Source organism: Oryzias latipes, chromosome 12 (genome assembly GCF_002234675.1).
Source record: "Oryzias latipes chromosome 12, ASM223467v1".
Classification (NCBI taxonomy): domain Eukaryota; kingdom Metazoa; phylum Chordata; class Actinopteri; order Beloniformes; family Adrianichthyidae; genus Oryzias; species Oryzias latipes.
The window spans coordinates 5,269,545-5,282,830 of NC_019870.2; the positions used below are offsets into that span (position 1 = coordinate 5,269,545).

The 13,286-nt window shown below is 39.9% G+C and overlaps 1 protein-coding gene across 1 annotated transcript; it reads right to left on the reverse strand.

The window, feature by feature from the left end:
* Positions 1–296: 296 nt before the first annotated feature.
* LOC101175251 (MOB kinase activator 1B) lies at positions 297–12,292 on the reverse strand. Its single transcript, XM_023960795.1, has 6 exons — positions 11,967–12,292; positions 9,849–10,015; positions 5,750–5,843; positions 5,460–5,593; positions 3,797–3,960; positions 297–2,185 (listed from the first exon to the last, which is right to left on the reverse strand). Exons 1-6 carry the CDS (start codon positions 11,978–11,980, stop codon positions 2,108–2,110), a joined length of 651 nt encoding a protein of 216 aa, XP_023816563.1. The 5' UTR covers positions 11,981–12,292; the 3' UTR covers positions 297–2,107.
* Positions 12,293–13,286: the final 994 nt, after the last annotated feature.

Consider the following 13,286-nt stretch of genomic DNA (forward strand, 5'->3'; position numbering starts at 1 on the left):
AGCAGAATATTTGAATTACTCACTAAAAGTGAAATTTAAGAGTTTAATTTTCGACAAATCTAGAATTGAGATCAAAGCCGTTAAATGGATGTCAAATGTTTTACCTCGTACTTGATGTCATATTTTGAGGTGAACTATTTAAACCACATTTCACACTTATACAACAGGCAACAAAACAGCTATATGTGGATTTGATTTGACCAGTAAATGTATATATATATATATACACAATACCAAAAGAGACATTTTAGAAAAAAAGAGACATTTTTTAGAATCAAATAAGCATCTTCAAGTTCTTAAATATTTCTGATAAAGAGTCAAGACCACCTTTTTATTTGCTTTGTAAACAGCATAAATTAATTGGTTTGACCGAAAAACCCCTACAAAGCCAAGATGTACAAACAATTTATCACTCATGACACTGAAGGGAAAAACTGTTTTCTTTCATCACAGCTTCTCTGACACTGTCATAAATCTGGTGACCGGTAACATTCATAATAGTTAGGCAAGGAAACAGAAATTCAAGATAATAAACAAGTAAAACAAAAACAAAAATCTAATACAGATAAAGAGGCAGCCTCTAAAAAGACTCTATGCATTCATTTAATCAAAAGCGACCCATTCATGCTCGCTGAAACTCTTTCAACTCAGGTCGAATCCTCAGTATTTATACAGGTGCATCCACTAGTACTTCTTTCTCACAGATTTCAGGTATAAAAATGGTTTTGAAACTAAAGCTAACAGCAAAGTTCTTCTAGTTTAGTCACACCCAATTAAATCACTGTCAAGAAAGTTCTATTAGCCGTGAAGTATCAAAGAGCCGGCCGTAAGTGTCAATTATTGCATAGTGAACTACACTTTGACATGGGGAGGGAAGCGTGCGTCTGCAGCTCGGCGAAGTCAAACCTCGCAAAAGCGTGAAGTAAAACAACGCTTGTGCCTTCTAGCTGTTTCAGAGGTTCAGTTCTTTAACATTCATTTGGAGAAAGGAGAGGGAGAAAGACGATGCGTCACATGATGCAGTCTATGCGGAAGAGACATTCAGTCAGAGGTTATAGGAAACGTGTTCAAAGTGCTTAATGGCTTTGAGATGGAAGCAGCGACGTCCCAATCCTAGAAAGATTCCTTTTTATTTCCAAGCAGGGAGTTCAAACTCTAATCTATCGGAGGAAATGTATGTACAGTTTACCTTAAAGTCTATGGGGGGGGGGGCACACAGGAAAACATCCAACTCCAACTTCTACACCCTTCGTGTATCACAGCCTGCACTGAACCCTCAGCAGACTTCTGGACAAAATAAAGGCGCGGCACATTTTTAGACCAAGTACTAAAAGAAAAATGTAGCGTACAGCCGGGCTGTCCAACCCTGGTCCTTGAGATCCACCGGCTTGCGTGCTCTCTGTTTTCACGATTGGCCGTGAAACCATGAAACCCTCTGGCTAACCAGCAGAGAGAGGGGCGGGGATGGCCGGGAAACCCGGTGGATCTGGTGCGTCGGGGTTGGGCCGCCCCCCCCCCCCCCCCCCCCCCCCGGTGTAAACCTGAAATATGTCACGTATGGCCTTCATCTTCTGATATAGGGCAATTATGAGCCAATGCTAGGCACTTAGGGTTTTTGTATTGACCGAACAAAATGAGAAATCGAATCCCAATCCTTCTCGTCGAACAAAATAACTACCAAAAAGGCTTAAACTGCTTCATCAACGATGTTTAGTATTTTTGCTTCATTCCCTTGTGTTTGACTGCTTGAAAAAGAGCCGCTGAAAATCCAAATAAAAAGAAAATCTGTGCAACCTAAGAGAGCATTAGTGTAAAACAAAAAAAAAAAAGAAAAGAAAATACTCTACATGTAGGGATTTTTTTCTAAAACAGCTAAACCCCTTTTTTCTCTATTCATAATCTACGGTTTGTCAATTCAACCTGTAATCCCTGATTAAATTAGTACTGTTGCCTTAAACTATCCAAACCCTTCCTTCTTCCTGGCCTTAAGATCATTTCCCCTAAATGGAAATATACTATATACTGCATACATACAGCCAGGGGGTGGTGGGTATCTGTGCAAAAACTAGAAGGAACAATAAAAAAAAACAAATGGGGACAATGCTGTTTATCTGTCTTTGGTCGTCAGTTTCTCAATCAGCTCCTGGAGTGGGACCAGCTCTTTTCTGTCGATGAGGTTGAACTCCTGAAAAAGACAAAAACAGAAACAGTCAAACACTTCTCTGGCACATCCTGAAACCTCTTACAGAGAGATGTCGGGCGGTTTTGGCTTGAAGAGTTAGAAAAAGTTGGAAACTTCAGCCCGACTGTTGCAGGACCTGCTAGAGACTGAAAGAAGTTTTGACCACAAATGAAAAAGAAAACCGTCTCCTGTTTTTCTGACTGTTACAGGCCGATGAACAACTTCCCCTCCTCAAGAAACCCCGTTTACCAAAGACAAACCTTCTAGCTTGGTTGTGTCAGGGCTCCTGCTGATCTACAAGTTAAATTTAAGACTTTTTAAGGCCTTCCGGAACAGAATTTAAAAGAAAAACTGTTTTATCAAAGATGGAAAACATAAGACTTAAGTTAAACTTAAGTAAAAGAAAGTTCATACAGATAAAACAATGCAAGTAAAAGTATTGAAAGGAAAAAGTTTTTGAGTTGCTAGTTAAGATTGAATACAGTTAGTTTATTTATCTATTAATTTTTTTCAGCTTAATCCACTTTGCATTACTGTTGTATAAAAAGTATTTCCAAAAGAAACTTGATAAACTTGCGACAAATGAAAAAAGAGGAATTATTATCATCCCTTCAGATATTATTGTGGCAGAAATTTACAAACCAAAGTGGATAATCAGATATGAAAATCAACTTTTTAAAAAAACATTAAAACAACTATAATTCTTCTCGAAACCACAAACATTAGATCTTATTTATAAATGTAATATATTAAACAACAGCTGAGATGTTTCGCATTTTTTAAATGACGAAAAAAGGTATATCAAACTCAATAAAAAAAGAAAACGAGTTTTTGACTATAATTAGTCTTGAATACATCGTTAATTACCAATTAAATTGATATATTTGCAGTGTCAATAATTGTATATTTTGTTTGGAAAACTTACCCTCAAAACACCAAAAAGTTCTCAATGATTGATGTTCAAACAACATTTTAACTCTCCCACTGTTCTTCCAATTAAAAACGTGGTCTTTCCAGTGACAGCGACAAATAAAAGTAGGATTTATAAAAACAACACACCCTAAATGTCTCACATTTCCATTTTTGTTCACCAGAGGTGTTTGTATACTTGTGTGCCTCAATTTACTTTGGTTTTTATCTCAAACAAAGTTATAAAAAGTAATAATGTGAACATTTTTGATGAAAACTACAAACATTTTTTAAAATAAATATTTTTGAAATTATATTTTAATTTAAAAGAGTGTATTCAAGCCATTCATTATAAAGACATTTGTTAAAAAATTCCATATCTACATTAAAAATGTCATGTTGTAAATGATATAACAGTCACATAAAAAATGCGAAAGGTTGCAAATGCATCCTTTCTGCAAAGTAAAGTAACTTTTATTAACTGAATGAGTTTCCTTTGATGTCATGAGCAGCAGGAAATGCCAAACGTTTCATCAGACCGAAAATGGAGTTTATCAAAATGTGATGAAAGGATATGCAGCTTTATGACTACACTTTTTTTTTTTTTTTTTTTTACATGTGTTGAAACACAAAGTGGTGTGACTAATATCCAAAAATCGTCCAGCTGCTATGAGGAGTCATGCTCGATGGTTTCGGATCTCCCACCTGAACAAAGAAGATGAAGTGTTTGAAGGATGTGTTGAGGTGGGCCTCCTCCTGCAGCTGCATGACCGAGTCAAAATGCTGGTGGTAGATGTGAGCATAGACCCTGAACAGGCGCTTTAAAATGGTCTTCGCCACATTCAAGAAGTTCTTCTTGAACGGGACACCTTGTGGGCGAGAAAGCAGCGCAGGTTAGACAAAAGATTCTCAACCTTTACAAATCCAACCATCAAGTAATATGCAGTCCAGATTTATTTTTTTAACCCTGTGCGTTCAGTTTATGTCCAGTTGGCAGATCTATGTAAAAATGGGAGGGAATGAGCTGCACTTTTGCTCAACCATTCTTCTGGATTGCAAATACACTCACAGGCAGGTCATAGCATGATTTAAGGAACAATCATGGCAGCTAAACAGATGTGCCTCGTGGAAGCGACATGCGAAGTGCTCATGTGTCGCTCTCTGTGAAGCAAAAAACGTTCATCTCCCAGAAGAAACTATTCCAGGTGACAAAAAAAAAAAGGAATCAACCCGTCAAACGGTAAAAATACTTCCGACAAACATCTGTGTCTATTCTGAGGCCATAAAAAGGAGGAAGTTGTTGTTGGGTGTTTACTTGCTATCAGGATGTTCCTGCTTCTGAGCGGGAATGAAGCTTGTGGTCTTTTCTGGCACAGCAAACACCAGCTCTGAAGGTTCTTTGAGCGTGAATTCAACGCCATTACTCTAAAGAGGGCGGATTCAGTGCTTCCACTCTGGCATTTATTTCAACTGGCTGCCATCCAGTGGAGAGAAAAAAAAAAAAAAGGTCCACCTTTGATCTTTTTTCAAATCGTTCCCAGTGGTCTTTTAATAATGATTATGCGATGATCAAAACAGCAAACCCCTAAAAGTTTGCCTTTGAGTTGTGGCTCCTCCCCTCCCCGTGGCTGAAAGCTTGGAGCAGGGAACTTGTGGCCCACCCCGTGTACTTTTTACATCGCAAATACGCTCGTTTTCTTTACAATTTGAACAAAGAAATGCTTGGAAATGCATATTTGATCTTAATTTCCTTAATATGTATGTCCATCATCAGAAAAATGCCACGAGAAAATGTTAAAGTCAATTTTCAATTTTCATTCACTTTGCTGTTAAAATGAGATTTGAATACATTGCTGGTACGCTGCATGCTCTTCTTGTGCATGTGTTCGATTCCTCCCGGGACGCAGACTTCCTCCCACAGTCCAAAAACGTGCTTCAAAGGTCAACCGGTGTCTCTAAATTGTCCTTAGAATTGTGCATGTAGGAGAGTGTGCGACCCTGCAACAGACTGGTGACCTGTTCAGGCTGACCTCCACCTTTGCCCACCAGTAGCTCCAGAAACCCAGTGACCCCAAAATGGATTCATCTGAAGATGAATGGATGGATGCATTATGGGGTACCGGTAATCATCTCCACTTGAACAAAAGTTTGCCAAAACGACAAAAATAAAAGTTCCTTCCACGGTCAGATAAGTGGGATGAAGCGTCTCAGTTATGGCTCAGCAGTGGATCTCTCAGGCAGTGACAGTGAATGCGGTCGATTATTTTCTATTCAAAACAAAAGGTTTTGAAGCAGCTTTGATCGGCCTAAGGGTTCAGTGCAGCTAGAAAACAACCAAGACGACCGGAAAGCAGAAGCCGAAGCATACCGATCTTTGAAGGGAAAAGGGTTTCATCGTCAAGCTGGTCCTGCACCCAGGTCATCAGGTAATCGATATATTTAGGGGCGGAGCATTTGATGGGTTTCTTGATATTGGTTCCGTCAGCCCAGTGGTACTCATACCTGCAGAAAAGCCATGGTAAGTGTGGAATTAACGCAGGCTTGTGATTTTAATTCATGATTTATCTGCAGCATTCAGCTGTGCCAAAGAACACCAGCGTTACTGAGCATGGCGGCTGTGAAGAAACTGGTTTAGCAGCACAGAAGTGTCTCACTTACTTGGGACCAGCAGACATGATGGGACACTTTTCCTCAGTGCAAAAGTCTGTGACGGTGCCGTACAGCATGTTGATCTGGTTAAAGAAATCCACAGCTGAGAGGAAAGAGAGAAAAAAAAAGAGATAAATACAGAAATAAGTACACGGCGTTTGTGCCAACAGCAGCAGCTGCCCACTACACTCCACAGCCTCGCCCAAACTGTTGACCAGGACACACTCCAGCTATGTGGCCCACACTGTGTAAGCACTCATTCCCACAGGCACACAGCCAGCTATCCACTGCTCGGCCTCCACATCAACGTGCACTGGGGCTGGAGTGAGGAATTACTGCATGTCCGAGTGGACGACCTGTGCAGTGGGGTCTTCTTCTGTTGTGTTTTGAAACTTTTATGGCTTTTTTTTTTTTACCCAAGATTTGATTCTGAACTAATTCTTGGTTTCAGAATCAAATATTTTATTTAAAAATATACAATTTATATATTTTTTTTATTTATTTGATTAACTTGTATTTATATATCTGCCACTTATCTTCATGCTTCCCTAACTTCAGGCAGTTTTTGTTGACATATTCTGTGATAAAGCTTGGTTTATATATTACATTGGAAGGCAATAAGTCTACGTTTGTGCCCATCTATGAATTCAATAAAAATAGAAAATAGAAATATGCATTTATGGATTTCATACAGGACATTTCACTTTAAGGTGACAGTACGTTTCTGCAACCTTTGTGTCATGATTTGTGCCTTAAAATAAAAGCTCAAATTGCTGTGTACGCTTCTAAAGGTTTGCTGTGTTCACCAAGTGATTAAATTAGCTCATGTCAATTATTATTCCAGCACCAGTTTGGAATGAACGATTTAAAGTGGCTCCACTTCCTGAAGTCCTCTCATTGTGTGAACAGGAAGAAACACAGGCTATAACCAATGCTCGTCAGTTATTCACTGATACCATCACGGTCTTCCTCGGAACTAGACGGTCATCATGTGACGTGCACTTAGAAGACCAGCACAACAGAAATGATTATGAGTAATAATCCAGGAGGGGAAAGTTTAACGGATTTTGAGCAGTAATCACCGGAATCTGTGACGGGAAAACTCCGATGTAAAATGATAAAAGAGGTCAAATATTTCACAATGCCCCAGATGCCATCCGATACTTTAAGAACACATTAAAAAAGGTAATAAATTAAATAAACAGATCCAGATTATCCTCGATTTTTTTTAAATTAACCCATTTTATCTTGTAACACTTAAAAAGTGCACTCCTGTGAAGTGGATTGAACAATAGTGCAACTATCAACTATAATTAAATATGTATCTATTAACTAGTAAAATAGGAGATAATTAGTCACATGAGACAGTTTGGTAGCTTTTAGGGCAGCACCATATGAGAAAAACTCACGATATGCGATATTAGTGATCATTATTGCTATGACGATTTAACTTGCGATACATAAACAAATATCAAAACATCTAAATACATAATTTCTATTTCAACGCAAAAGTGTAATTTATATAAGAGTCAACTGAAATTATACTCTAAAGGACCCTAGTCTACATAGGAGGCAGGCCTCTCAACATCAAATGGCTCCATCCGAACAACGTAAAGGCTTCCACCCGATTGGTCAAATGCATAGAGGAATTTATTTGATTCGTTGCCAAGATTCTTTTAGCACATCATCATTTACTTGACTTTTGCAAAATGCGTACTACACAGCTTGATTTCGCGATAACGATAAATTTGCGATTTATTGTGCAGGCCTAGTAACTCTATACCTTCAGAACCTTTGAACATTTTTTAACCAATGTGATTAAAAACACAGACAGGGGTGGTGGTTCCCCTCTTTAAGAAGGGGGACTGGAGGGTGTGTTCCAACTTCAGGGGAAATCACACTCCTCAGCCTCCCTGTGAAAGTCTATGCCAGGGTACTGGAGAGGAGAGTCCGTCCGATAGTTGAACCTCAGATCCAGGTACAACAGTGCGGTTTCCGTCCTGGTCGTGGAACAGTGGACCGGCTGTACACCTTATCTAGGGTGCTGGAGGGATTGTGGGAGTTCGCTTATCCAGTCCATATGTGTTTTGTGGATTTGGAGAAGGCGTTCAACCGCGTCCCCCTTGGTATCCTGTGGGGGGTGCTCTGGGAGTATGGGGTCCAGGGAGCCTTACTGAGGGCTGTGCGGTCTCTGTATGACCGGAGTAGGAGCTCGGTTCGCATAACCGACAGTAAGTCAGACGAATTCACGGTCCACGTTGGACTCCGGCAGGGCTGCTCTTTATCCCCGGTTCTGTTCACAGGTTTTATGGACAGAATTTCTAGGCACAGCCAGGGCCCGGAGGGGGTCTGGTTTGGGGACCACAGGATTTCCTCTCTGCTTTTTGCAGATGATGTTGTCCTGTTGGCTTCATCGAGCCAGATCCTCCAGCGTGCATTGGGGCGGTTTGCGGCCGAGTGTGAAGCGGCTGAGATGAGGGTCAGCACCGCTAAATCTGAGGCCATGGTTCTTGACCGGAGAAAGGTAGTAGTGGGTGGAGGGTCCCTGCCCCAGGTGGAGGAGTTTAAATTCCTTAGGGTGTTGTTCACGAGTGAGGGAAGACCGGAGCGTGAGATTGACAGGCAGATCAGAGCGGCGTCCGTAGTTATGCGGTCGCTTTATCAGTCTGTTGTGGTGAAGACAGAGCTGAGCCAAAAAGCAAAACCGAAAGAACGAGGTCCCGAATACAAGCGGCTGAAATGAGCTTCCTCCGTAGGGTGGTTGGGCGCTCCCTTAGAGATAGGGTGAGAAGCTCGGTCACCCGCGGAGAGCTCGGAGTAGAACCGCTTCTCCTCCACATCGAAAGGAGCCCGTTGAGGTGGCTCGGGCATCTAGTACGGATGCCTCCTGGACGCCTCCCTGGAGAGGTGTTACGGGCATGTCCCACTGGACGGAGGCCCTGGGGAAGACCCAGGACACGCTTGAGAGACTACGTCTCTCGGCTGGCCTGGAAACGCCTCGGGGTCCCCCCTGAGGAGATGGAGGAAGTGGCCGGGCAAGGGAAGTCTGGGGATCTTTGCTTAGACTTCTCCCACTGCGACCCGGTATCGGATAAGTGGAGGAAAATGGATGGATGGCGATTAAAAATTCTTAAAAATTAAAAACGACTTTCTTCTGGAAATATTATTGCAGCACGGATCTAATGATGAGTATTCATGACGAGCTCGTATCAATGTAACCATGGATTTTTTTAACGTCCCATTTTCCTGTAGCTTGTGAAGAAGGTCCCTTAGCAGCCATGTCACTCTGTTAGCAGCACGGAGAGAGTAATTCTCATTAAAAAGAAATAAAAATCTAATCGTCTTTCTGTTGAAATGCCTTCAAATGTCATTGTTTTCTTTAAAAAAAACAATAGAGACACTTTCTTTCAATTTTAATTATATATCAAAAGAGTTATTGGACCAAAAAGTCCAAATGTGCATGTCCTGCTAAATTTATCGAACCTTTTAGTCCTGTTCAAACTAGAACCATGTTCTGCTGCGGTTCACAGCAATAACATGTGATCCATTCATGATATGGAAACTTCTACTAGGGCTTTCATTTGTTGACATGCATAACACTGATCCTAATAATGAGGAAATGTCCGTTCCCTGATCAGGATGCAGCATCTGATTCCAATCAGAACCAACTGATCAGGCCAGATTTTCGCTCATGTGATGGGATCGTCTCAAACACAAACTGCTGAATGAAGTTGCCAAAGTGGCAGTTAGGGATAAAAAAAATGTCTGCGGTAGCTTTTTAGAAAACTAGAAAACATCCAGAGACATGAAAGAAACCCCCTCTACCACGCCGAGTCATTTGCATCAATTCAGAAAAAAAGTAAACAAGGATCTCACGGCACACTTAACATTCACAGACTGTCCATAATGAAGCTACACAGTCATTCGAGAGGCTGCCAACATCCAACACCCTGATACTTCCGCCGCCAGCTGACTCATCAGGTGGACTAAAGAACAGTTCAAGAACAAGCTAAACCAGTAGAACTCTAACGCAGATTAGTAGGTCAGCTAAACAAAAGCATTCTCTCAGCGGTCTGAAACAAAGATACAGTAGAAGGATAGTACTTACTATTCACTGCAACCCACTCATTTAAGTCTTCACCGTCGGGCAGCATGACCGCCATGCGCAGGTTTCCACTTCCCAGCGTGGCCTCGGCATGTTTCAACAGCTCGTACTGGTGAGAGCCCTCCGGGATATTCTTCTTGGGCTTGAACGTTTTGGATGAACGGTTTCCACTGTGAGTCACATTTTAAAAGACAAGGACAAACTGTGACAATCGAGCAGGCAGACGTCATGTTGTAAGAGGTTCCTCCACCAAAAAAAAAAAAAAAAAATCTGGGTTGTTTTCAGAAAGCTCGTTAAAAGAGCTTTGAATTGAGAGACGAGAACAGCTAGTCTTTCTTTGTGGACTTCTAATGAGGCCATTTAAAGAGCTTCAGAATTCCTCTTGATGCTCCATTTAACAAGAACTTTTGAGTCATCAAAGCATGACGCCTCAGTCAACAAGTTTGTTATTTGACAAAACAATATGAAAATATCCTCTTTGAGACACTTTCACCAGAACTAAATAAAAAAAAACGTACTGCTGCAACACATGAGCGCTATTAGTTTAAAGACAAATAAGCAGATTTCTCTTTTAGAAAAGGCACTGTTTTATGCTTTTCAGACTCATCTATAGGGGCTTCAACAAACTAACTCAACACAAACAACATAGTGACTGGACTAGACTTTTGGACCCATAATCTGACTGTTGGTAAACGTGAGACTATAAGACAGTTGGAAAATTACAGTTTTGACCTGTATTTGATGAAAGAGCCTGCTAAGGAAATAAAAAAAGAGATAAATAACATTTGTTTTGAGATTTAGAACCCATTTTGATAAATGTATACAGTTACATCAAGTCCCCAACATACTTTGACATTTATATTTATCATTTTGTTAAGTCCCACTTTGATCCTTTTTATTAAAATCAATAAAATTGAAAAAAAAAGGTTGACATGGTTTCTGCATAACAGCCTCCGTCCTGAGACTGCTAGCTTACAGCCCTTCAATAAAGACACACTCAGAAATGCAATTCTACGCTTCATTTTCTTAATATATGTCCTCCATGACAAGAGCACGTTAAAAACACAATTTTCCATTGGAGTGGGTCTTTAAATGATCACTGGCTACCTTGAACAGATGTTACATTTCCAGAGCTAACATTGACAGGTTTTCGCAGCATTAGGATGAGGAGATTATTTAATTATAGTGGGAAATATTAGGTGTGGAAGTGGAGTTACCATTTCCAACAAGAAGCAGGAGTTGCTTTTTAACCACAGACGCCTCGTCCTTTTGCTTCAAATAACAAAAGCTATAAAATGCCTTGGAGCTGTAAACACAATCCTTCCCAAAAGGAGGCATCAGATTGCTATCAGAGCAGAATATTGAATTTGAAGGAGCTGAAAATACACTGGGTAAGTATCTGAGGAATATGCCTATTTTTCCCCATCAGAACCAACAATTACAGTTTAATTATTATTTATCTTCGTTGTAATTTTAGTAGAACGTTGTTAAAGTTTTTTTTAATTACTATGTTGATGTTTTAATACCTAAAATCGAAGGTAAATTATCAATTAGTAGCAATAACTCATATTAAATTCTTGTATTGCTCATCATGATTGAACCTTTTCTTTATTCAAAGGTGGAAATCTTCACCAGTTTTTAGTCAGTACATTTTCTATACATGTCACTAGTTACAGATTGGCTAAATGTCCTCGACATAGATCCTTATCCTGAGGTTGAAATTCAGCATTAAATGATTGATTTATTTGTTTTGTCTAATGAGGGCCGAACTAGCTCCTGTTCCAAAAACGCTGTCACCAGCAAATACACAGGTCACAAAACAGCCCACTTAATTCGTATCGTTTCAGGTTTCAACGAAAGGTAATCAGTTGTTTTTTTGAATCAGTATTTACACATTTCCTTGTATTTTTAAAATAAGCTTGGAGTCGCAGTTAATAATATAGCGATTTTACATAATAATAGGGAAAAAACACGTTGGGCAATTAAAACGAGTTGTCTCAATTCAGGAAATAGTCTGCGCCCGATATATGATGTCGATAGCTAGGCTCCTTCCTTGTTGAAGGTGCACTAAATGCGCACGTACAGGACATAAAGAAAACAAATCAATAAGCTTAAACTCACAAAAGAAAGCTCATGTTTCCCAGAAGCGCAGAAAAATGTCCCTCAAAACAGCAATGAAGTCAAGAGATGAGCCGGAGCCGACCCGAGGAATTGTTTTACAACTAAGTCTCAAGCGTCTTTCTCTTTCTTTTTGTTGTCCTTTTTTCCCCCCACACAGTGGTTCTAGTGAAACATCCAAACTAAATATAGCTATTCCGCATAATAACTCGTCGGAGAAAGAAAAAGAACTGGTTTGTCCAACTGAATCAGCTTTCTTTCTGCATCTGTACGCTGAGAGGCAACAGCGCACTGACGCCGTTTCACTTCTTCGTCACACCGCCAAACAGAGACTGCTCAGGTGTGTGCTGCCATCTAGTGGAGGAAAACGTTGAGCGCCACTGGGTCACCCTTAAAGGGACATTTCAACTTTTTGAGATGGGTTTTTGTATTGGGGACTGAGTGTAAGCCTTTGTTTGTTTATTATTATTTTTTTTAATCTATTTAAAACGAATTATCTCCCCGATTTAATTCACTCCTCATATCCTTCTCTGTCACATTTGCTTTGCTGGTGTCATTAACTGCATCAATCTGCTTTTTGATCTCCCTCCATGCAGCTAGAACCGTCAGCATCCTCTTACAGATGCATTCAGGGTCCATCCCTCTTGCTGTTTTTATTGGATTAAGAACCTGAACACATCAAGGCCAAACTTACCACATTTAAAATTTAACAGCTCAAGAGCATCTGGAAAAACAGTACAAAACCACATCTTTTTGGAGGTACTTTGTCAATGGTTGTGGAATTTAATCACTATATTTATTGTTTTTGTTTGTTTGTTTGTTTTCATATGATTGACAAGTACTCCTCCTATTTACCCTATTACCAAAAAAAGTATTTCTCCATGCTGAGATTAGCAAAATAAACAAAAATGACAAAAACATTCACATTCGCATGTAGTTGCCCTCTCCAAGGCAAGGCAAGTTTGTTTTTATAGAAGATTTTTGCGCACAAAGACAATTTAATGTGCTTTACATAAACATTAAAAGAATCATGCAAAAGAACGATTGAAGGGGTGATCATCAAAATAAAAAATGAAAGAAAGTTTTAAAGGAACTGAATATAAAATAAGCTTAAAGTAACAGTACGGATGTAAACATTTAAATAGAAACTAATCAGATGCAGCTGACAACAGGTGGGTCTTTAACCTAGATTTAAATAAACTGAGTGCAAATGAAACCATTCAAAGCTTTATAAACAAGCAAGACCTCAGAACTGGACCGATGTGCTCTACTTTTTTTTTAGCACTTTTAGCACTAAATGCATTATCTGTTTTTCCAGGTCCT

What these genes read in the sequence shown, in the direction of transcription:
- LOC101175251 (XM_023960795.1), bottom strand. An exon ending in TGAGTGGGTTGCAGTGAATA is followed by an intron (nt 5,844 to 9,848) that starts GTAAGTACTATC and finishes CTTTCCTCTCAG; the next exon opens with CTGTGGATTTCTTTAACCAG. An exon ending in CCTTTTCCCTTCAAAGATCG is followed by an intron (nt 3,961 to 5,459) that starts GTATGCTTCGGC and finishes CTCGCCCACAAG; the next exon opens with GTGTCCCGTTCAAGAAGAAC.